The following is a 24,429-nucleotide window of genomic DNA, read 5'->3' as shown; positions in this document are numbered from 1 at the left end:
CAAGATCTTGATTATGAGCTTTCTCTTGTCCTTCCAGGTACAGCAGACTATAGCCAGTCCATAATTTTGGCATCCCCTGTGGACAAAGTGGTTCTCTGTCTGACTGACTATGAAGGACGAGCAAGAATCCACTTGAAGATCTAATATGGGGCCCTGGTGGTCCTGGGATACCAGTCTGGCCAGGTGGACCTTTTTGTACATAGAAGAAAAGGTAAAGTGAATTTGCTTGCAGGAACATGTAGCTAGTGGGAATGTTTCTCTTTTACTGTATTTTAGTGTTCAACAAGGGGTTTCTGGCTGAATCTAATACTAACTAAAGAGGTTGTCATGGGCAATAGAGACACCAGTAGACTCATGTTAACCTTTGTTATCAGAGAGAAAAGAACTAAATTGTACAGAATGTTTCATAGATGGCTTTTCTACTGTGTCTCTGTCCTGTGCTGCGTGGATATTTGCCCAGGAAGAAATGATCTGAGGTGGTCAATGATCTTCCAGACTTAGTTGTGGATTACTTTGTCTGGACTGAATTTAAATCCCTGGAGCAACAGTCTATGCATTTTCCTCACATGTTAAGCTGGTAATTTATTAACGGTTGTCACAGCAGAAATACAATTTCAATTACTCGGACAATTGCACTTGTAACCCTGACTCAGAGTTGCATAGCTATTGATAAATGGCATTTAAGTATGTGTGGTTGATTGCCTGATTGATCATTGATTGCCAAGATAAATATTCTTTCAAGAGAATTTCTTGTGTTATGGTGATAACCAGAAATGTCACTGTCAGCGCTTGAACTGAGGCAGAAAGAAGTGTCATAGTTTGTTGGATTGGAGGTGGATGTGTCCATGTGTGAACTAGGGGTGCAAGGAGAGCCCACTCTGTGCATCCTGCATATCTCCCCCCAAAAAGTAATGTGACTGGGTAGCTGCAGCAATGGCACAGACAGGAAATCCAACACTTCTTGAGCTGCAACTTCTATGAAGTCTTTAGCATTTTTTTGTATTGGAGCCACCACTATCGAAGAACGTCAGCAAAGTTGCTTTCAAAATGAAGTTGCAGTATCTGCTTATCCCATTCCATAGCAGTAAATGGACAAGAAAAAGAAACCATTTTTACCTTGTGGTCCAGTGTATCCTTGCTCTCCCACATGCCCTTGGTCACCTGGTGGTCCAGGTGCGCCTGGTAAGCCATCTTGACCTGGCAGGCCACATGACCCTTCTTCACCTTTCCTTCCTAGATAAATGTGAAGTATGTACTCTCCCTTAATATAACTCCTTTTAATGTTAGTACAGTGTCCAAACATACACAGTATGCAAAAGGTCAGCAGAAATGATGCCACAAAGGAACAACACCTAAGAAACAGAGGTGCAGAAATGCTTTCTGCTGGGAATTCTCTTTACAACTTATTCTCCTGGTGACTGCAGTGGTAGCTCAGAGGTGAGAGTTTAATAACGGTAACTGCTGATAAGGTTTTATATTCTCTCTATGGAATTTGTATGATTTGAAATAAAACCAGTGACAAACATTACTATGACAAGCCTCTTGCAGAATTGCCATTAGTATTTCTACTATGTAACGTGTTATAACTCATTATGGCAGGCCTTCACTTTTTAGGGCTTGATTCAACGAAGCCTTTAAACATGCTGAACTTCCTGTGAAGCAATGCATGTATTCAAGTGTTAATAGAAAAGAGAGAGACAGTTGAACTGGATTATCTCCAGTGGGGAAGAGCAAAGGCTTTTTTATATTTCTCACACACAAAAACATTTGTACGCATTAGCAGATAATAAAGCATGGTCAAACAGTAATAAATATCTCCTATGTAGGGTACAGATAACAATACTCCTCTGACTACTTTAAATGCAATCTGAACTTGTCAGATGTTGTTGCACTTGGCAGTGCTTCTCCAATTTGTGTGAAAAACAACTGTTTTCTAGCACGTGTGTTGGTTATAATTAACGGTGCATGCTTTATTCCTCGCAAACTATAACATTTAACCTGCAAACTGGTTTTTGAAGCTGCTTTACAGCATTTAACCATTCCCCATGTTATCTTTTCATTGGGATTCCACAAATTCAAAACAATTGAACAGCTTTTCAATTTCTGTTGCATGGCTGTTTTGCCAAGGTTCAAGTGCACAGAAGTTTTAGTAATATACCCTGATTCTGCCAGTAAAACCTGTTTCTGAACTATGTAGCTTTCTCAGCAGGGACATTTGGAATTCTGCTGTGTTAATGAAAGAAAAAGCATTACTAAGTGGTTTTTGTACAAACCAGTGTAAATACATATCATTGCACTGTCTGATTTTACAGAAACTATTCTAAGGGTATATAGAATGAAAACAGCAATTCAGCTTAGAAACACCTCTTGGTTGGCAAATCAGTTAAGCGGTATAAAATGACATAGTTCACTGAAAACTGCCTTGTGCTCACTTTCAAGAGAGCAATGACCCCTGCAGGGAATCTACTGGGAGCACATGATAGAATTTTTTTTCCCCTATTGGAGACATAGTATGTTCAGTGCAGTTACCACAACGAACTTGCCCAAGTAAAAATGTGTCAAAGGGTAGGAGGGCTTCTACTACCTAAATTGAGGATATTACATTTAGATGCTACCTATACTGAAGACACCATACAGATTTGCTATAGTTTTTTCTGTGAGGATGGTAACTGTTGGAATCATTGGTACATCTTTTTAGGACTTTGGTTAGCATAGCAAGGTTGATGAATCTGTGTTTCTCTAAAATTTAAAGATGTGTTTTACATCTGAATATAAACTGCCTGGGCCAAACCACCAGTTAATATTAAACGGTAGTGGGGGTTCTAGGCACTGCTTTTTATTTGTTGGTAAAAGGAAAAATAACCATCTGAAGAATTTATTTTTCTTAGCAGCTCATGATGTTTTGCTTTCTGTGGCCCAGGAGAAGAGGAACGTAGCGTAGGCAGACTTAAGTAGCCTGGTTTAGCTGTACTGGTCTATCATCCTCAGCATTAACCAACACACTGACTTTTGCTGCAGACCATTGTTTTAAGGGTAAAAGTAGAGGAGGTGCAGTGACCCTTTCCAATTCCTTGTCTAAATAGCTGAAAATAGACATCTAAGATTTTAAAACAAATCTTACCTTGGGGTCCAGGGTGACCTATTGGCCCTGGTAATCCTATTGAACCATCATCTCCTCTATGTCCTGCTTCCCCAGGAGGCCCTGGGATTGCAGGACATGAGTCATCTGTTTTTCCTGGTTCACCAGGATCACCTGTTGCATGCAATATGAAAGTAGATTAAATTACATTAAAATGACAACTACAAAAAATGAGTAATAGCTCCCATGTGAAAAATCAACATACCTGGTAGTTGTTTTTGGTATTCGAGTGCATACTTTAATATTTTAAAACATTGGGCTATGCTCACTGCTTTTAATTTTAGTCTTTGAAGAACGGCATTTAACAGCATACCATGGCAAATGTGTTAGCAGGTGTATGCTGATACATTTCAGATATTTGGTGTGCAGTTTCTGTCTTAATATGGCCCAAACTGATCTGAGTTGAAGTATCAAGTCTACTTCAGCTCAAACACCTTAGCACATGTAAACGCTTACAGTACTTTGCTTATTCTGTGACTGTAAAACCCTCAACAAGCAGACAAAAGGAAGAGAGCTAACTCTTCTAGCCCACAATCTCCATGTATTGTAGTAATAAAGAATTGACACATTTATGTATTGAAATTTATGTATTGAAAGTTACCAGAAGCTATTGGCTATAGCTCCTGGTATTTTGGAACAAAATCAGAGTTGTGTTGGTTTAGACAGATTAAGAGCTCAGTTTCTGTCTATACTAATTCAGTCTAGTTCTCAAGGTTTTGGTTAGAAAGTACCTAATGTGACATACCCCTCCAAAACAAAAAGAAAGTACAACTAAAAAAGTGCTAAATAATTTGAAGCAAAGGTATTTGGCATGTCTAACTGACATCATGGCACAAGGCTTTTTCTCAGTGTACTATTATTATGATACACTGGGAAGCACGAGCTGTTTATGTGAAAAATCTATTAGCACTATGTTGTTGTGGCATTATCTACTATACCTAGCAGCCAAGCCAAAAAATACTTATAAGTGTATAATACACCTATACAGAAGGAAATCCTTATGAACAATAACCAATAGTCATCAACTTACCTATGAATCCTGAAGGATGTGAAAAATGGAATGCAGATTTCAGCCATTGCAGTGCAAGTGGAATCAAATTTCAAACATGCAAATAGAGCAAAGAATGGAATGAGAACTGACATCATTTATATGAGGTGACAAATACAGAAGTCTTTTACATAGCTCAAATGAGAAATAATTTAGATTTTTGAGTTTGTTTAAATTGTTTATATACAAGTAAAAATTAGTAAGGTTTTTTTATTTATGAATACAAAGATCACAGTTACAATTGAGTGCCAATGAGGAACAAGACTGTAAGCACCTGTGGGACCTGTAGGACCAGGTTTTCCTTGAAAACCTTGGTCTCCTGGTTGTCCTACAGCACCAGGTGGACCCCGTGAGCCGTGGATTCCCATTGGACCTGGAAAGAAAACAGTTGTGCAGATGTGTAGTTGCATTCCAGGGTGAACACATAAATAAGATATCTGGCTGTTTGAGAAATAAAAAATGCTTGAGACAGCTCAACTCTGTTGTCCTGAAAAAAGTAATGCACCCTTTATCTCCCTAGTCTTGTAGTGAACTAAAGTTTGACTTTTGTTCTAGCAGAGATTGGAAGGTAAGTAGGGCTTATTTGTGTGGAGGAAGCAGAATATTTAGAACCTGCTTTCAATCCTGTAAGGATTCTGTTGAGAGCCCTAAACTACTGCTGTGGGAAAGCTGTGAGACACCTAGTTCAGACACATTTGCAGCTAGGTTTCTCTAGACCCCTGTAGACAGAGACAAGGCTTGCTGTATCTTGGAGACTCAGGTTTTAGTTCAGAGTTACAGGTTGGTAGGGGAGTCTTTCAGAAAGTTGCTGGAAATAGTCCATATGAATAGTCCATATGAATCTTTTTCTGCAGCTCTATCTTATCTGTATGTAAAAGGGCAGAGCTAAGAAACTTCCAGTGTACCCTTGGCTACAGCAGACTCTCCAGTGGCAATCCCAACGCCTCGTATAAGGCTCAGTTGCGCAGAGCTGGCAATAAATACACCTGCTAGTTAAAAACATCTCAGATCCATACCCTTTGGACCTTCTCTTCCTTGATTTCCTGGAAGACCTCTGGCTCCTTGTAGCCCTCGGTGCCCAGGAATGCCTTGTGCCCCTTCAATACCAACGTCACCTGGATCTCCTCGCACAAAGATAGTCTCTCCAGGAGGACCAGGATTCCCAGGCTGACCTTCCGTAAAATGTAAAAATAAATTCTTAAATACACAAAGCATGAACATTATAAAAATAGTTATGTTCCATTTTTATCTACATTTATTTTTTTTTCCACTGGAACATAGGACAATCCTTTTGTGTTTTTGGAAATATTAGCGTTGGTCTTTCTCCAAGGCACTGTAAAGAAAACATAATACAAATAGCTCCCCAAACTGGATTCTGTTCCAACAAAAGGTGGAAAGTTGATACCTGTATTGAGACATCATTTCTTTTTTCTTCATTATAGTGTCACTTATCCTTCCAGCTCTTCTCCTATTTTAGAGCAGGAAGTAAGGCTTTGTACTAGGTAAAGAATGGGTCAGAAGAACTGAAAAAAGCACTGCTTGAGGACCATGGTCTATAGGAAGAAGTGAGGTCTGTATAAATCCTTACAAACACGTTGCCAGTTTTAGCTTTTGCAAGACTGGATTTAGGCTGGAAAGTTTTTCACAACGTATGGCAGGCCTATCAACAATGACTTCTATGCTTTTTCCTAGAAAGAGATGCGAGTAATCTTACTGGTTTGCTTCTGTGGAAATCAAGATAAGCTGTAGCAATAGAACTTCTATAGAGTTACAAAAACACACCAGAAAACTGAACGTGGAGATCTGTATTCTTGCTCTGGGAATCTGTGCAGTGTTTGCTCCTGTTTGTTCACTGAAGCATTGATTTCTTTGTTCCTCATGTGCTTTTATATCTTTACCCACAGGCAACTAATCAGTAACAGACTAAGAGGCTTTATACATGAATAAATATGAAGTTTTTGGCTTTAAGTACCTCTGATGCCATCTAAACCCGGTGGTCCTTGATCACCTGGAAGACCAGGAGGAGCGCTACTGGGAGATGGTCCCCTAGGTCCAATGGGTCCAACAGGTCCTCTTCTACCTACGGGTCACATTAAAGCAATCACACAACAGCAAGGGTTTCTCGTAGGATTACAGAGATAAGTTTCTAACTAAAGGACTGACGATATGTGATGTCATGGACATAGCAGTTGTGTATGCTCTTACTTGTGTATTGAATATATGTGATTGGGAAGACATTTTGTGTCAGAAAATATTTTATCTTCTTGAACTTTTAATGCTTTCTATTTAATCTACTTAACTAAAGAGCACATGTTATATGTGGGCATACTGCCACAAATCAGCTTCTGCTCTTGAGTGTTAATAATGAAAGAAATGATAGAAATGTAAGACAATAGAGGACTACGAAATCACTCTGCCTAGGAGCAGGGTAAGTAGTCCAGACTGTACCTACAAAAAATGAGTTCAGCCTTTTTCTAAAAATTTTAGTGAACAAGATAAACTTTCTGGATATAAATCTATTTTTTCATTTGTAATCTGAATTTTTGCAAATTAAGAGCCCTTATATATGATAGGCAGGAAAAGTTATTTGTTACCATTCTCTGCATAACGCTTCTGTAAACTGGCAGGTGATCTGCATGTGTTGCACTCTGCTGCGTTATCTTTTCTAAATGATAATTTGGTTTCTTCTGTCTCGTGTTTTGACTCCAGCCTTCCATTTACTTGAGTGAGTTCTTAAATTATCAAAGTGGTTACGCTGTGGGAGTTATGCTATGGGAGGCCTTGACAATTTCATGTCAAGCAATGTAATATCTTAGAATGAAACTTGTCTTTTTTTTCAACCATTCTGTTCACAAACAGATTGAATTAAGAAAACTGACTGTATTCACTTGATCAGAATTCATATCATTTAGATTTTTTTTGATAACGTGCTAAGAACAAAACTAGTGTTTTTCATCATGGAAGCTGGAATGGGGCTGTGGAGATTTTCTAGTCCAACTCCTTCCTCAAAGCAGGGTTGGCTAGAGCAGCTTTCACAGGACTGTGTCCAGCTGGGTTCTGAATGTGTCTTTTGCACAATTTTTTCTTATTTCCATGCAATTCCTACATCACCAAGCTCTTGAATGCTCATAGCAGACTTGTGATACAGTTCCATCTTGCATTTACATTGGAATAGATTTACTGTATTTCTCTGACTACCAGCTGTACTGCACTCTTTCTTTAGGTACTTTTTTTTCCCCAAGAGGCAGCTCCACCTAGCAGTTTCCTGAGCCTGTCCAAGTCAATCATCTTCTGTTCTCATTCTTTCCTCTCCGGTAATATAAATGCTCTTAATAAGAATTATTTTAGTGAGACAATCTCCTTGCATGTATTTGTGTTCATACTAACCAGGGGAAGAGCTTGCATGAGCTTCACTTCAACTCTGCAAAGTGCCACTGAGGAGAAAATCTTTTCTTACCTGGGAATCCTGGGAATCCCCTTTCTCCAGGGGTGCCTGGAATGGAAATACCAGGCCATCCAGGTTCACCTCTCTCTCCTTTTGGTCCAGGTTCTCCTGAGTATCCTGGGCGCCCTGTTTCACTTTGACCTTTATAGGAAAAGAGTTACGTACATAAGGCCTACAGTGACTACAAGTATAGATGTGCAGAACAGAAACACCAGCTGCAGATGTTCCTCTTTGCAAGGATTCCCCTAGCACTGCTTTGCTGTTTTTCTCTTGGCTGAGCTGGAATTTTGTTGAATCTAGTTCTTATTCATCTATTTCAAAAAAAGTAATATTTGCTTTATGGCTCTTCTTCAGGATTTATTTTACATAGCATCATCATTGTTACCTATAATTTGAAATATAAATGGGTTACAGAGTCCTAAATTTTAGTTTTCTCTCAGTATAAAACCGTAAGAGAGTATTTTCTGTTCTATGTGGCTATTTCCATTCTTTACCTGGAGCTCCTGCGGAACCTTTTTGACCTTTTAGTCCATGCAAGCCATCCAGTCCAGGCAGTCCAGGAAGACCTAAAAAGGTATGACAGGAATGAAGGGGTACCACAGCAATTAAAAGTTATGTATTTTTTTGCTAACGTGTTCTGGACCAAAGCAGAGCATTTCCTGATTTTGATCCCTATTGGCAACTGAAGGGATCACACTTCACCTCAGTGCAGTCATCAAGGAAAGGAAAGAGTGAAAAGCCTGAAAATAAGCACCCATAATAGTTTCATATCAAAGCAATCAGAAAACATACGCTTTAATCCTATTTCTATACTGCAGCGAGCAGCATGAAACTCATGTAAACTGGAATTTCTTTACATCTTTCCACCTATAAGTGCAATTTAACCTAGCTGCATGAAAAAGCAAAAATTTTACCTGTCTTATTTCATTCTGGTCCTGCAGATTTCACGCAGGAAATCATGCTGCTTTGTATCATGCTACTGCAAAAGTTCTGCAAACAGCACAAAGTCTTTGAAAACAACAGAATTTAGACATCTGTAATTAAGGTTCGTGTTGATATGTGATAGCATTCAGCATCTTTGTTGCTATCAGTGTTAACTAGATGAGCAGATCATAAGCTGAGAATTTGTGCTAGTTGAAAATATTTTTTTCACTATGATCACAGCTTTTTTTGGAAAATTGATAAAAACACAGTAAGTAAAGAATACAAATAGTATCTTAATCTTTTAACTTCATTATTGACCAAATTTGAGATTGTTAATTTCTCGTAGTGGAAGGTAAAAAAATCTCCGTGTTATCAGCATTTTATAGTTTCCTAAGTTGCATATATGAAGTCTCAAATATGAAGATGTACACTTATCAAATACAACCTGCAGACTTGTCTTACAATGCCATGCTGTCTCAACTTCAAACCATAAGTATCTGTAGGTGCATTTCACTTAATCTGAGTCAATTCATGGTTCATTGAAAACAGGCACTCATAAACTGTCCAAAAGTTGAAATTTTATTTTGTGCAAGTTATTTGCCTGTTTCATTGTAGAACTGAGTAAAAAAGTCTGATTAAAAGTCCTTCCTCATCCTGATTACTTTAGTATTGTTTCTTGAGAAATAAATGAATGATGTCATAATGCTCTTTTCCAGGCAAAGCCAGAATTTGAAACTGTACTACTATTGAAACCCAGAGCTATCACAAATTAGAAAATGCAGAGTGAAATCAATTGTATCCTCAAAGTTTCTAACTTAAAATTGCTGAATACTGCGATCTTGGATGTTTTCTTATTACACTTTGCTTTTCATTTAAAGCTAAGGAGGTGGGGGAGAAAGGAGGGGGACCCTATCAGCTGGACATTCACCTGAGAAATGAGAGTGCAATATTTAGGTCTGTAATGTAAGGATGCACCTGGTGATAGGAATCAATTAGACAATGGGTTTCAAAGACTTCAGGCAAGAACAGAATTGGGACGCTTCTCCCTCCAGAGCAGGTCAGCCTAGAGTGGATGTCGGTCTTCAAGCAATTGGACAATACTGTTAGAATTCCTGTTAGTTTTCTACTTTTACTGATTCATCTCCCTACAAGTTAGGACTCTCAATTTAGTTTCAGTGGTATTTTTTTTTCTGCGACTCTGAATTATCTTTTTCTGTCTGCTTTTCCCTGTTCAGCCACTTCCTGGCTTAGAGGATGGAGGTTCTGTTTCAGTTCCTGTGTCTGATCCCAGCATGTCCCACAGCATACACATCTGCTGTCTATCCAGAGCACGAATCATAGAATTTATTGCTGTACTGTAGACATACAAATGGAAATATTTTTCAATTTCTAAGACAGTCAAATGTTTCAGGGACTATTCACCACAAGAACAGCATCAGGAATGCCCTTCATCAAATAGTTCACCTGCCAAAAGTGAACATCCTTAGCTCAAATAGGTCACCAGGTTCTTAAACACACCATAAATAATAATCCATAGCTTTGTTCTCAGAACATTGAATTACTTTTGTTACACTTTAACAAAGGAGGGGGGGAAAAACAATGATAAAACAAGCAAACAGCCAGCAGCAAACACCAGTCTGGAAAAATTTAAGTCCAGAAAGTTTACAAACCTGCAGGATGTGGGTAATGCAATCCATTTATTAGTATGGGATACTACTAATCCCACCTGTAGCACCTTCTGTGCCCTTAATCCACTCTTTAACTTTTCATGAAATTTTAACTTTCAGTCCTGTCTTCTGTGGCTTGCTTTTATCTTGAGGATGTTCCCATTTTTCAAATTTATGTGAGAATTGTATGCCAATCTGGGGAATTTAATAGCAGTGTTTTAAAACAATTATGAACTACTAACGCCTTTTGGAACCCAGGCCACCATTTAAAAATTTTTGATCTTTACCTTTATTCAGTCAGGACTGATGGCTTGGCTTACTTGCTTTCCAGGGATTTTCTGACACCTTTGCCAACAATCCATTATAATATCAGCACTTGTATTTCTAGCTTTTTGGATTGCTATCGTTGCACACTTCTAGGTGCAGCTGAATTGGCTGACCTATGCATGAACCACCACTTCTGCACTTTACAGCCCAAATCAACTTTTACTTGCACAAGTAAATCTGCTCGTGTTCTTCATATTGCTTGCTTTGTAAAGGATTACTCACACAAGGCTTGCCATACTGAACCCTTAACCTGTAAAACTATGGCTGTAATAAAGAAAATGTTGTTATGCCCTTTAACTAAATGTTTTAATCTAAAAGCTCTTCAGGCACAAGACAATTAATATAAATGAGAGACAATTATACTAACCAGCCTGTGTCCTTAACAGTGAACAGCCTATTAACCATTTCACTTCTAATACTACCATATTAATAAAAATAGCATATGATCTATGTTTTCTAGTTCAACTGGAATACCTATTTTATTCAGTTTTCATTACTGAGTATAATTTCAAAGCTGTTTTTGACTTTAATGGCAACATATGGGATTCTAAGGCAGGCAATTTGGTGTCTAATTAATTTCTATTTGGAACCAAACTTTTCCCTCTGCAGCATGTGTTTATTTATGTTTCCTGGGCAGGACTTGGGTAACTTCTGTACAACAGAAAAGCATCTGAGCTCTTATGGCCAGAAGAGTCCATCCATTGCTAAGAAGTTTCCAGTGGTACAGCTTTTTTCTCTCAATTTAGATATCCCTGTGATTGCAGATTTTTGCCTTATGGAAAATACGGTTTGCAGCAATTAAATGCTCCTTTGCAGATTAAACACCAGCAAGAAATCTGTCACAACAGTTTAGATCAGCTCTGCTTGCTTCTGCAAACAATCAGGAATGTCCATTTTTCACTTAATTTTCCAGTATTTTGAAGGAAACCTTCTCAATATCATCTTAGTCTAAATTTGTAGTGAATCTGTTTAGCCATTTATCAGTCTCATGTTATTTTTGCATATCTGTATAAGCATCCCTTTATGTTCCTCTTGCTCTGGTTATGAATTAAACTATTACAGAGTGCAGAGAATGTGCAAAGTTGATTATTTTTCTTTATAATGTATTACTGTAATTTATAATTTCAATATTAATATTTACTATCCTCAGTATATATAGGATTTGGGAAAACCTTTTCTATGTAAAATCCACAAAAAAAAAAAAAAACAAAAAAATCAACAACAAACAAACAGTTTTTAGTAAATTAAAAGAAAACCAAATTATCTTATGATTACAATTTGATGTGGACAAAACTGCCCCAAGCAGTTTGCTGTTTTTGTTAGAGTAACAGTGGCACTCCATGGTGAAAAGGTAGAACACAACTGAAGCAAAAGTGGAACACCTGAACTACTGCAAACTCCTTTTTCTTTCCTTAACTCCCACTATCGGTTTTATCAGTAGAGCCAGAATCTGTTTCTACTTTCCTACTTATTCATTTTAATTTTCAGTCCAATTTTGTGAGGCTACATCTGTTATTTTTTTTAAAGGTCCCCAAAGCTGGCTTAATTTTTTTAGTTGTTTGGGGAAATACAGAACCAAAACATGCTTGTGTTAGACCTTTTCCATTTCGGTGCTAAAAGAGTAGCGATATATGATGCTGTCCTTTAACCAAGAGAACTGTTCTGTATGCTATTTACCTTTTCTACCTTGTGATCCAGTTAATCCTTGAAGCCCTGGAGATCCCAAAATTCCATGTTGCCCTTTTTCTCCCGGTTCTCCTGGCAATCCTGGAGGACCTGTAGCTCCTGTAAAAAAAAAAACCAATATATATATATATATATTGTTTCTATATATATATATACAATATATTATTATTATATATCAATATATAATATTGATATATAATATGTATGGATCTTGCTCTCAGGCTCTGAGCAAACTCTACTGGCACTGTCCAGACATACTGAAAGAGCCGTCAGTACAAACTTTCATACCACCTACAGCTTCCTCCACAGAGCTGCCTCTTCAGCTGTGCTTTCTTGATCCCTACCTCTTTTGAGCCCTTACATCATGCCAGTTTTTTTTTTTAAACATTGGCTTTACCTGGAAATCCAGGTATTCCTGGGTATCCAGGCTCGCCCTTGGATCCTGGTCTTCCAGGTTGCCCTTGGATACCTGGTGAACCTTTCTCACCTGGGAATCCACAGAATCCTTAAAAAACAAAAAATAATAATAAAATCTTGAAGTCTCATGTATCAAGTTACCCAATTCTTCATCTTGTGGTATGTGAAAAAGATTTAAACGTTTGGTAAGATTTTCCTGGAATAGAAAAGCATTTTCTCCTATTGTATAAGATCCTTGCATCTATTTAGCAGCAATAAGTTATGCAACTCTCTCTGATATCTGAAAGAGTAGAACTGGTGAGTGAGAAGCAGACAAGTATTCAGGAAGGCTTCAGGATATTTACCAGTGCTGTACTAGGCCATACCAGATTATACCTCTCATGTTTGTGATAGCTGTGTTACACATTGTGCTTCTCCATTCCCTGGGCTTATAACTGTGGAAAATACAGCTCGGTTTGTTGAAAGAAGGGCTCTCTCTCCACTAACAAAGCTTATAGAAAGTTTATCATGCTCAACTTTTTTTTTCTTAATTAGAAAGAAGTTACCTGGTAATCCTGGATCTCCAGGAGACCCTTTTTGACCTTGTGGACCAAGCAGAAGTGTTGGGTCACCTCTCTTTCCTGTTAAGGTACAGTGACTTTCATGTAGTACAAATATCATTTTCATCCATGAAAACAAAGCTGAACAGTTTTGTAAAATCAGATCATTTACTCATATATTATGTATATGTTATTATTAGTTATGATTATTAGTTATAACTATAAAAGGGAATGAGAGAACACAATGAAAAATGCTTTGGCAAATGGAAATTATCTGACAGCTCAGCCTATCTTGACGTACAAATTAATTTGTATTTGGTAATTGCTGCCAATGTTCATGTGAATTTCCCACTATGGGAAAGGGAAAAAAAAAAGAGAACTTTTCCAATACTGACAGCATATACTGAATATGAAAGATATTTCCCTATAATGCTTTATTAAAAACAAAGAGCTCCTTACATATGCTTGTGCAGATTTACATAATCAATGCAGCATGAGTCCATTTATTCAGTAAACGCCATTTTGTGGGCTCTTCAAGCTAGCACAACTTCTTCTGTGGTGAAATTCCCATTTAGCACAGTGCTATCCTAGCAATTCTGTAATATGTGTACAGATTGTTCTTTTTTGGGGGGAGGGAGGGGAGAAATGACTGATATGAAAGTAATTGTGAATCCCTCTGTACTATTTTAAAAAACTACATATTTGTCTAATAACATAAATGCAATTTGTCTTATTTGATTTGACTAGTATTAAAGATGCATGTATGTTTTTATTTGGTTTTTTTTATGGACTTTTGAAACTGTGAAACTTCACATAGATTTATCTTCTGAATTAATGAACTATCTTACAACGAACAAGCTGTTAAAGAAGTAACGTGTTGAAATGCAAGTTTTGCCTTTCAGGCATGTCAGACTTCTCTCTAATTATATTTATGTTTGAATTATGTTCATTTCTGTCTTCTATTCCTGTGTCTAGTAACTCCATATATCAAAGCATATATATCATAACAAAATGTTTTTTTTTTTCAAAAGCATATTTATATCAGCTCATTACCTTTAGGGCCTTTGGGGCCTGTCAGTCCTGGGTTTCCAGGCATTCCTGGTAAGCCAACATCACCCTGAATTTTATTTTTTTTTAAGAGCAAACAACAAAAAAAATGTTTGATGGTTTCATGTATGATACATGTAATAAGAATGATCTGTAAGAACATTTAGTTCTTTTACTCTGGTAAACAGATTGGGAATCAACATGAACAACAAAACTGTATCTTAAACTCAACAGAAAAGCATGCTGTCTTCATTACATGTCTAACACTGACCATTAACACTTCCAAAAAACTCTATATTAGAATTACTAACAATTTTGAAATTGTTAATGCTAATGCTTGCCTTTGCTTTAACATCTTGAATTCCCCACAGGTTGTTTGAGTAATTTAATTTAAAAGGTTCTACAATGGTGTACCAAGTATTATTGTATTTTACCCCCAATTCACTACAAACATTAACCAGAAATCTGTTGTGACGTAACAATCAAAATATAAGGATTTCTTTCTTTCTCCTTTTAAATAATCAGCAAAACAGATACTCTCTTCAAAGAAACATAGTAAAGGGCAAGACAAGCAAAGATATGTCCTTGTACCAAAAAGCAAGTTCAAGTACAATATGAGTATCCACTGTCATATTTCCTGGAGTTGGGAGAGATACACTTAAAGTCCAGGACTGTCACTTCACTGTCACAGGACCAGTCACTGTCACTTCAATTTACCTGGTCACCTGGTAGTCCTTTGAAACCTGTAATTCCTTTAGAGCCCTTTGGTCCTGGGAAACCTCGTGATCCCGGAAATCCCATCAGTCCGATGTCACCATGGTCACCTGGAAGTCCTGGGGCACCACTGTTCCCTGGAAATCCTGGGGCACCTCTGAAACCTGTATTTCCTTTTTCACCTGAAGTTAATTGTAGGATAACAATGACAAATATAGTCAAACCATATTTTGAATATGGCTATGCTTTCACACTTTGTATATTGCCTTAGTAAGAGCTCAAAGAAACTAGCCTGCTAGGGTCAGAATCTGTAAGAACAGTAAGGTAGCTAGATACTGCTGCAACTATAAATCCAAACCTATGAAAAACATCAGTCATTTATATAATGTACAATGTATGCTTGTGTGCACAGCTTTATTTTATGAACTTACCTCTTTCACCTCTAAATCCATTGTCACCAGGAAACCCTGGCTCCCCCTTTTGTCCTTTCTCAAGGCGAATGTTAATGCTGCCACCATCTCCTGGAAGCCCTCTTTCACCTTTGAACCAAACATATGCAATGTAAGTAAATCCTTTTGTGTTACAGGACCTAAAGATTAATTTTAGCAAAGTCTTCTCTACTGATGAAAGCCTTTGAATACTAATGCAGACTCCAGTTATTTGAGAAGGCTTGCTGCTAACACAGCTAATTTTATTTTGCTTGTTTTTTAGTTAAATCAGTAGTAATACAGCTCATGATAAATCAGAATTATTCCCTACTTGTCTGAAATAAGGAAGATGGCAAATATGTCTGCTTTACAATGTACTTTCTGTGACCAAGTACACTTTAGAGACTGCTGTTCTTTCTCCTGTATTAATATGCAAATAACATGACAAAATTTGAAAAATCTAAAGTTTCACATACGTACAGGAGAAAATTCAAGGCTTGTTTATGTGAATTATCTTTATGTATCATTTGATTTACTGCTGTAAATGGATCTTTGACATTAATTTTTATCCAGTCAGTTTTCATGCATACATAAGGGAAAAAATGGATTTACTGTCTCTGAGAACAAGTTAAAAAAACACAAAAACAGAAAATATAAATCTATACCAAACATGGTCTTAACAAATAGTAGTCATAGTACTAACAAAATTATAGGGTGAAGCAGATTTGTACAAACCTTTCACTCCCATATCCCCACATTCTCCACTAGGCCCAGGTGGACCCATACTTCCTTCTTCCCCTTTTACACCAGAGATTCCCATTGGGCCTTGTGTTCCTGGGAGTCCAGGGAATCCTTGGGGTCCTTGAATCCCTTTGCTTCCTGGTAATATTAAATGCTTTATTTACATAGTCTGCTATATCGTTGCCATCACATTCTAAGGAAAATTATAAAGCAAAAGGCAGGAGGTTTACAAGGATTCCTTAGGAAATCAGCAAAGCTAGAGAGACAATAATTGTGCCAAGATTAAACTTGTCAGGAATTCTAGATTGCCTTGGAACAAACATATTCCCCTCCCGAGCCACCATCTCCTTACTTAGCATACTTAGTATGCTTTCTACTAGAGAAGCTAACCCTCAAGATACCTGATACTGCAAGTTGGACTACTTATGTATTTTTTCCTTTTCTTTTAATATTCTGTGACATCTAGCCTTATTTTAAATCTAATTTTACCTTGTAATCTGCACTTGTCTAACTAGGTTAGTCTTGCTTTAGTGCACTTAGAATTCTAGACTGAGTATTTTTCTGTGAATGGTAAGCAACATTTTGCTCTAAAATGAATGTAAACTTGTTATTTTCATAACAAAGTAGTTTTCAGGGTTTTTTTGTTTCTTGGCACAATTTCTCACATTTTCAGAAGGACTAGACATAATGTGAAACTATTTATTCACTCACTTATGAGAATATGTTCTAAATACAGAATACAGTCCCAGACTGCATCAGTAAAGGAGATAGTCTGCATGCAATAAAAACATTGTTCTCATTATGATATATTTAGCAACAAACTATAAAAAATAGCAAATTATACACCAAAATATGTCAGTGTTGTTTAACAAACAAGGTGCCACAATGCATCAAAGTGTATCTTTCTACTCCTTTGTTTTTATTTTAATAGAAAGAACAAAAGATGCTATTATTACTGCCTCTACCTTGCTGCAGGGCCTTATTCTAGAAGCTGGAAAGGAAAGAGGATGCAAAGTGTCTCATATCTTTGAAAGCAGTTGAGATAGCTTCCAAAACAAGAAATGTTATGGATGAAGTGATGTGCAGGATGTTTAACATACCTGTTTGACCTGGGAAGCCAGGCTGTCCGTTATTGCCTGGAAGTCCTGGAAGTCCTCGGGACCCTGGAGGACCTGGGGGGCCCTGTGAGCCAGGAGAGCCCTTGAGACCTTTGATTCCAGGTGGCCCAGCTAGACCCCTGTCTCCCTTCTGACCTTTATAGCCTGGTAAGCCTGTAAAGAAAATATTCACTTTATAAGCATAAATGCAGGGAAAGAATTCAGCAATTGTATTTTACAAGTATAACTGGAGTATAAATTTGAAATCATCAAACATGGCAAAATGATTTAGAAACTTTGCCACCATGCTGGAGTCCTGCCTCTGCCTGAATTTTCACCTGGAATGTTTTGTTTTCTTATACTTCTTAAGTAAGAGACATAAAGCTAGAAGCTCCCTGCAATAAATCTCAACTTTATGAGAATTTTGAGTATTTTGAGAATGCCAAGATCCCTAAGTACTTTTGACACACGTTTACTAGCTCAGCTTAAGAGTGAAGAAGATAATTTTATCTCAGCAATGCCAGGAGTTCAGCTAAGCTACTCAGGACAGAAGAGAATAAAAGACAATTAACTTTTCTGTTTATTATTTGGCAGTGAACACATTAATATTTGGCCAGTTAAGGTATTTAATAAAGTAAAAAGTTAAAAGTATTTATGAGAAAGAAAGCAAAGTTGTGAAAAATCTGAGATGAACATTATATACTCCTTGAATTACAGGAAATGTACAAAATAATGTACACAGCCACTAATGAGCAGCTGTCACGGAAGTATTTGTCATGCTAGTGACAAAAATCATGTGGTTAAATCCACTAGAAAAGATGTGCAAAGCTTACAGAAGTGAGGCAACCTGATGAATGTCAAATACCTTGAGAACCTGGCAGGCCTATGGCACCTCTGAGTCCAGGTGGCCCTGGTAATCTTGTGTCACATGGTGGACCAGGGGTGCCTGGACAGCCTGGTGCTCCTGTATCACCTTCTGGGCCTCTAAAACCTTTAGCACCTGGAAATCCTGGGGTCCCAGGGTGCCCTGGAAACAAAAAGAAACCAACAAAAACCACTGTAAAGTCTTTCAATTCCATTACTTGTTATCCATAATAATTTCTACTTTAATTTTGAAATACTATGTTGTTACTGGAATCTCTTACTTATCCTACAGCTTTTGCACGGTTTGTGTAAATGGATGTTTATCTGCAGTTTAGAATCGGCTGCTGCAGAGCACTTCTTTCTTTAAGGAAAACACAAATTCAGTTCTCACCTACAGGTGAGTAGGGTCTTTATGTTGCAAAAGCTATCTATCTGATGTGTAGAGTAGAATGAGGGGAGCTTACTGGCATGCAGCAGCAACATGGTTCTACTGGAGTTCCCTGCATGGAAAAAATGTGTTACTGAGGGCCAGGCAAAAAGGGGGACCTATAAAAGCAAACAGGAACATCTGCTATAAAGTAGGAAGGCTGTGGCACTGTGGAGACACTTGCAGCAGCAAGCAAAACTGGATACTGAGGATTATTTTGGGCAAAGTTGTTCATCTTTCTCTTTCTCTCTCTCTCTCCTTGAGTGTTCTTGCATCTTTAGCCCATCTTTTCTGATTTAAGAAAGCAAACTGAGGCAGGCTCTATCTTTGTGTCTGTGGAGCACAGCAGGAAACTCTAAGCATGGATGACCCATAGTCAGCAAGTGACAGTAATAACAACTGGAAGCTGCAGTGTTACTGTGCAAACCGGGGAAAAGACATTTTCCTTCCCCTGCAGTTCAGATTTTCTCAGTGGCTGATCAACCCTACCTGTGAAAAAGTAAAAATATGGTGTACCCTTCATGGTCACCATTATGGATGCAGCTAAGAATAAGGTTATCAGTGCTGATCTTGCACAGACTTTTATATTTGAATACATGGAAATGCTTCAGAAAAACTGTTTCATACCTTGAAGCCCAGGAATGCCTGGGTCACCCCTTGCTCCTTGTGCACCAGGTGGTCCTGGCAGTCCCCTGTTGCCTGGGATTCCTGGAGGGCCGTATGTAGTATCACCTGGAACACCCTTCTGGCCATCTATGCCAGGTGGACCTGGAGCACCATTTTTACCATCAATGGTAGGTCCTCTTTCACCTTCTTCACCAGGATCACCAGCTGTGCCTCGGAAGCCTGTTGGTATGATTTTTAAATTCAGATAGGGCATAAGTAGTATATTTTTTTCTTCTCACACTCTGGAATATTATAAATCATATTTAACCAGAATTACATTATCACTTTGCAAGGAAAAGTAATATTATATAGTAATTTTCAGATTTCTCATTTACTGCTAATAATATGTGAGAGATGGTGGAAGTAAGTATTCCTGTGGGAAGGGACAATGCTTTTCTCCAGGGCAGCATCTATTTTGTGTACTGTCATTCTTATCAAGATCAATTCCTTTGCTGTAAGGGCACCAGTTAGTCTCAGTTTTCTACGAAAATTTATATATGCCAAAATCATTTCCTCCCTGTACATTGAATATTAGGTTGCTGCAGTACTTGCTGGAGGAAAGGGTGAACATTGGTAAATATTCCTCTTCTATTAGCTTTAGTTGAAATATACTTCTGTTTCACACAGTAGCTACTTTACCCTGTCTGTATGTATTGCAGCCTGACCAACAGGTGTCCTTAACTGAGAAAAGTAAATTCACCTTCTGGTCCAGGAATTCCTGCTCCTGGCCTGCCTTGCTGGCCTTTTGGCCCATCAAACCCATTTTGTCCAGGAAGACCAGGGAGTCCTTTTAAGCCCTTTGGCCCTGGAAACAGGAAGAAAAGGTGTAAAAATCCAATAGAGCTCTAAAATTTGTAATTTAAGAGAACAGTATTTTGTCTCTATCTCGTGCTAAAATGTGTACTTGGAAAACAAGATGACTCAAATTTTTCAAGCAAGAGTTGCCAACTAAATCACAAACAAATCTATGGCTTCTGTTTTTCCAAATGGGTTTGTACCCTATAACATTAACAGCAGACTTCAAATCACCCGAGTAACGTGTGGAAAAAAAATCTAAAATATTTTAATACTACAGGACATCAACCTATTGAGCTACAATTGTCAATGCAAATTCTTGTGTGCTATACACTTCTTCTGGAATGGAACAGTTGAACTCAATACGCTAATCTTTGTTGTTTTGTATCATTCCAAATGTGCAATTTGTTACCATTCACAGTACTCGTGTCAGGGAGTTGTGTAATACCATGCTGAAGTGACAGCTTGAAAATCCAGTATCCCTGTTGGTTCTGATCATGATGTTCTGTGGTGTCTCAAATGCTTTAGAGTTGTCAAAAGCAACATTTGGCCAGTTCCTGGATGAGTTATTTCAATTTAAGTTGAACAAGGAAAGTAGTAAGTATTCAGATTTTAGGCTTCAAGTGTTCTGAACTATGTTATCTTAGAAATTACAGTCTTGAAGCATATTTTTGCCTGGTATACATTTTTATCCTGTTATCCAGATGTGGATATTCCAGGTCCTATTGCATCTAACCTTTGTCTATTTAAGTCTGTCTCACGTCTTTTAAGTGAAGCAGGACAGTTTCATGGTACCTTCATTTAGTCACTCCTATGAAAACAGTCTGGATACCTTTTGATCATGGAAACTGGAGCTTTCCAGTCCTTGGTTGTAATAGATAACTATATACCTGTACATTTGCAGTTTTACATTTTGAGATATGTATCTGCTGAAAAACTAGAGTCCTTAGTGTATCTTCATAGGAGAGCTTCTTTTTTTTTTTTTTATAATTACAAACTCCTTTTTTAATTAAAAACTCACTTTCGACTTAAAATAAAATTTCTCCATCTGTAATTTCTTCATACCTTGAACACCTTTAAAACCAGGGGGACCTGGGTTTCCAGGGTAGGGTGATGTAATACACACAGTGTCACCTGAAGCAAGAAGGAGAAAGAAAATGGCCTATTTGATTTTAAAATAAATGTAGTCTGGACATGTACAAAAACATTTCTGTGGTACAAACCAAGTGAGCAAAGGTAAAGAGAGAGTTTTTTTTTACGTACATCATTACTGCCATATTATTAAGGTATGATGAAGAATGCATTTCTCTTGCCGATTATTTTGTATAGAATATTGTTAACGATTCTAATCATTACAATACAGTTGTATTCTGTAGACAGATTTTTGTTTTTCACTTTTGTAGTGTCGGAAAGTTTTCTTTTACAGTAGCCTCTACTGTAAGAAAGAAATTATATTTTCATCTCAATTCTGTGTACATTTTTTATTTATACATATTGATATCAGTGAAGATTTCTTTGGTAGGGAATACACAAACAGAAAGACTGTGTCTCAAGTATGAGTTGTCTTTTCTGTTCCTTTAGCGAGAACCACGGCCCTGTAAATTCTTATAAATAGGAGTATTCTCCACTCCAGAAAGTAATTCCTCTGGGGTGTACAAGTAGCACACTGCAGGCCCCTTTAGATTCATATTCTTACCAGTACTTGGCTCTTAAGTGCTGACAGTATGTGACCACTGAGCTTACCAAAACATTTAGCTGTAAATGACTAACACTATGTATGTTTCTGATCTGCATCTGAAACTGTAATGGATGGTACCAAACATGTATTTAGTTTTTAGTTCTCAATGTAAATATTTAAAGTTACCTTTCTGACCCTTTGGACCAGGCAGCCCAATGTTACCATCATCACCAAAGTCTCCAGGGGTACCTCTGACTCCTGGAGGGCCAGGAAACCCCAAACCAGGCAATCCCATTGGTCCTTTTGCTCCAGGGAGTCCTGGAACTCCAGGAAATCCTTTATCACCTGGTACTGGTACTCCAGAATCACCCTAAAAGAAAACAGCTGTTGACAAGAAATAGCATGACCTAACTCCTTTCCTCTCTTTGATTATCGAAAGCCACAGTAGAAAATTATCTGCAGGAAACACTGTTCTAGTCAAGAAACGACATTATTAGTTTAAATAATGAAAAACAACAGGAACAGAAGGTAGACTTATTTTTCCTAATCCCATGATATTGATCCAGTATATGCATTAGATATATCCAGAAGCAACAAAATAAGCAATAGTACTTAGAAAAGAAATTTCTTCAATGATACTATTATTTTTAATCTAGGCTAACAGAAAATGATAAAAATGATTAATCTGCTATGAATTTGGAGTGAGATTCATTAAGAGAGAGTCCTTTCTTAAAACAAAATGTTAACCTGTGTAGAAAAAAATCCTGAGAAAGTAAAACGTACCTCAGCTCCTTTTTCCCCAGGCAATCCTAAATCCCCATCTCTGCCATCGTTACCTTTTTGGCCTGGAAATCCTGGAACCCCAGTAGGACCTCTTTCACCTTTTATTCCTTAAAATAAATTTAAAAAGGAAGTACAGTATATACAGTGTGTTTTCCTTTTTATTATCTGCTTAGGTAAATACTGGGTAACCATTCATTCTATCCAGCTCTGTGTGATACTTTTCACTTCTTGAATTCAGATTTCCCGAGTGTGGTAATTTGGGCTTAGGAAGGCAGCAGGTAGTTGGATACCGCATGAAACAAATTTGTTTCTTCAAAAGATGTGTTTACAGGCATCACTAGAACATGCTTCTGTGCATATTATGTACAGACTGAAAAACCTGTACTATTTGAAATCAGTTTTATCCTTGATTTCACTCAATTCAGGATATAGTAATGCTATACAATGTAGAATAATTGTATCAATGTTTCTGAAAGGTCTTCATTGCTTTTTCTTATTTTTGCAGTAGATTTCTCTTTTACTGACATTTATGAAAATGCAATTTTTGAATAAAAGACAATAACAATAATTCTAACCCAAGAATTAATTTTGCTACATCAAGATATTCTTTATAAGTAAACAGCAAATGTTTTGTCCTGCTCCAATGTCTGTAAATAAAGAGAGACCATCCTTAGCTAAACTAACCTTCTCAAACAATAAGATGGATGTCGTCTTTTCTAAATAATTACTGTAGCATTTGTAACTAAGCTTTATCATCAGATTACTGTAATTTGTTTTTCTGTCTTTTCTGGTATTGCAGATCATACCGTAATTGGGGAGAGTTTTTGATCTGTTTAATTACAATAATTTTGGTTGTGCTAGCATATTGCTTGTTTTCATGTTTTTCCTGAGAATTTCTGGCTGCTTAAGTGGAAATAACAGTAGGAATACTGACACGTGATTCTTCAGGAGGTGACTTTAAATAACAATATTTCTTCTTACTTTCACAATAATTGTATTCTGCTTGGTTTTTGCTATATAGGCCTCTACAAGACTTTGATCAGAAATCACAAGACATTGAAAAAGCATGAGTAGTAACAAGTTTTTAAATTAATAACAACCTGTTTTTTGGCTCAAATATAAAGTAAAATGTGTAAAAAATTTGTGCTGACCTTGTGTTGAGTAAGAAGAAAACAGAAGAGTTTTTATCAAGAAAGCAGTCTGGATATACATGACCTCTAGGCCTCCATAACTTGCCAAATTAATGACTTGAAGATTAGATGTTTGTCTTGGTCTACCTTCTAAGTATTGTATAGGAAATAAAAAGGCTAATGATAAAGTATGTATTTACCTTTTATTGAAACTCTTCCTTGGTCACCCTTCTCTCCTTTTTCACCATGTTGTCCTCCAGGACCAGGTGTCCCCTTACCAATGACGATCCAGATCCCAAAAAAGAAAAGAAAAAAAGAAAAAAGAAGGAAAGTTGTAAGTTAATCTCCAGAAAAGAAGTAATAAAGGAATTGAAGGGAAAGCAGATATGTCTCTTGTTCTTGCATTGTTTCTGCCCCTAAAAAGGCCAATTAACGTAACATACCAATAAAAAACAAACTGTTGTATCTTTTTTGATATCAATAAAGAGGTACGTGAATGATGCTTGGCCTTTTCATTCAGCCTGACTGCCAAATGCATGGAGATACACCTATGAAGGTAAGTACTGATAGCCCATGTTTCATTCAGCTGTGAACATAAATGTGAGAATATTAAAATGCAAACAGTTCACAGACTCTTCCTATTGCAGACTTTGTCCCATGATTCATCAAGTCTACAGAGGAAGGGAATCTCTCGAGAATGTTGTGACTGCTGGATAAGGTTACCTTCCCAGAACTGAATGCAGTAAGTGATTTTCCTTTTTTTTTTTTTTTTTTTAATTAAGTGAAAGCCCAGAAAGCTGCCAGTATAACATTTTATCTGCATCTAGTTTAATACCTGCTATCTTTTAACACTCTATGACTTGATGG

General features: G+C 37.3%; 1 protein-coding gene and 1 long non-coding RNA gene across 2 annotated transcripts in view; one reads left to right on the top strand and one right to left on the bottom strand.

The window, feature by feature from the left end:
* COL4A4 (collagen type IV alpha 4 chain) overlaps positions 1 to 24,429 on the bottom strand; it is a 65,088-nt gene that overhangs the window by 3,701 nt on the left and 36,958 nt on the right. The window contains exons 23-46 of the mRNA XM_042820603.1: positions 23,763 to 23,835; positions 22,433 to 22,539; positions 21,836 to 22,019; positions 21,037 to 21,105; positions 19,877 to 19,981; positions 19,138 to 19,356; positions 18,085 to 18,246; positions 17,223 to 17,393; positions 16,117 to 16,260; positions 15,385 to 15,492; positions 14,957 to 15,135; positions 14,246 to 14,309; positions 13,199 to 13,273; positions 12,634 to 12,741; positions 12,228 to 12,335; positions 8,127 to 8,198; positions 7,645 to 7,773; positions 6,160 to 6,267; positions 5,204 to 5,359; positions 4,462 to 4,560; positions 4,170 to 4,178; positions 3,122 to 3,253; positions 1,117 to 1,233; positions 1 to 189 (exon numbers count right to left, since the gene is read on the bottom strand). Coding sequence (XP_042676537.1) covers positions 1 to 189; positions 1,117 to 1,233; positions 3,122 to 3,253; positions 4,170 to 4,178; positions 4,462 to 4,560; positions 5,204 to 5,359; positions 6,160 to 6,267; positions 7,645 to 7,773; positions 8,127 to 8,198; positions 12,228 to 12,335; positions 12,634 to 12,741; positions 13,199 to 13,273; positions 14,246 to 14,309; positions 14,957 to 15,135; positions 15,385 to 15,492; positions 16,117 to 16,260; positions 17,223 to 17,393; positions 18,085 to 18,246; positions 19,138 to 19,356; positions 19,877 to 19,981; positions 21,037 to 21,105; positions 21,836 to 22,019; positions 22,433 to 22,539; positions 23,763 to 23,835 — 2,887 coding nt within the window. The remainder of the gene's footprint in view (positions 190 to 1,116; positions 1,234 to 3,121; positions 3,254 to 4,169; positions 4,179 to 4,461; positions 4,561 to 5,203; positions 5,360 to 6,159; positions 6,268 to 7,644; positions 7,774 to 8,126; positions 8,199 to 12,227; positions 12,336 to 12,633; positions 12,742 to 13,198; positions 13,274 to 14,245; positions 14,310 to 14,956; positions 15,136 to 15,384; positions 15,493 to 16,116; positions 16,261 to 17,222; positions 17,394 to 18,084; positions 18,247 to 19,137; positions 19,357 to 19,876; positions 19,982 to 21,036; positions 21,106 to 21,835; positions 22,020 to 22,432; positions 22,540 to 23,762; positions 23,836 to 24,429) is intronic.
* Positions 44 to 23,982, top strand: LOC122161286. Its single transcript, XR_006169142.1, has 4 exons — positions 44 to 211; positions 13,188 to 13,281; positions 15,415 to 15,514; positions 23,823 to 23,982. It is a non-coding gene; the product is annotated as an uncharacterized LOC122161286 (long non-coding RNA).

This window comes from Centrocercus urophasianus, unplaced genomic scaffold, assembly GCF_019232065.1.
Source record: "Centrocercus urophasianus isolate 14NV4802_14NV808 unplaced genomic scaffold, USGS_Curo_1.0 seq_19, whole genome shotgun sequence".
Taxonomy (NCBI): Eukaryota; Metazoa; Chordata; class Aves; order Galliformes; family Phasianidae; genus Centrocercus; species Centrocercus urophasianus.
The sequence above is the reverse complement of the archived record's forward strand: the minus strand, read 5'-3'. Positions and strand labels throughout refer to the sequence as shown.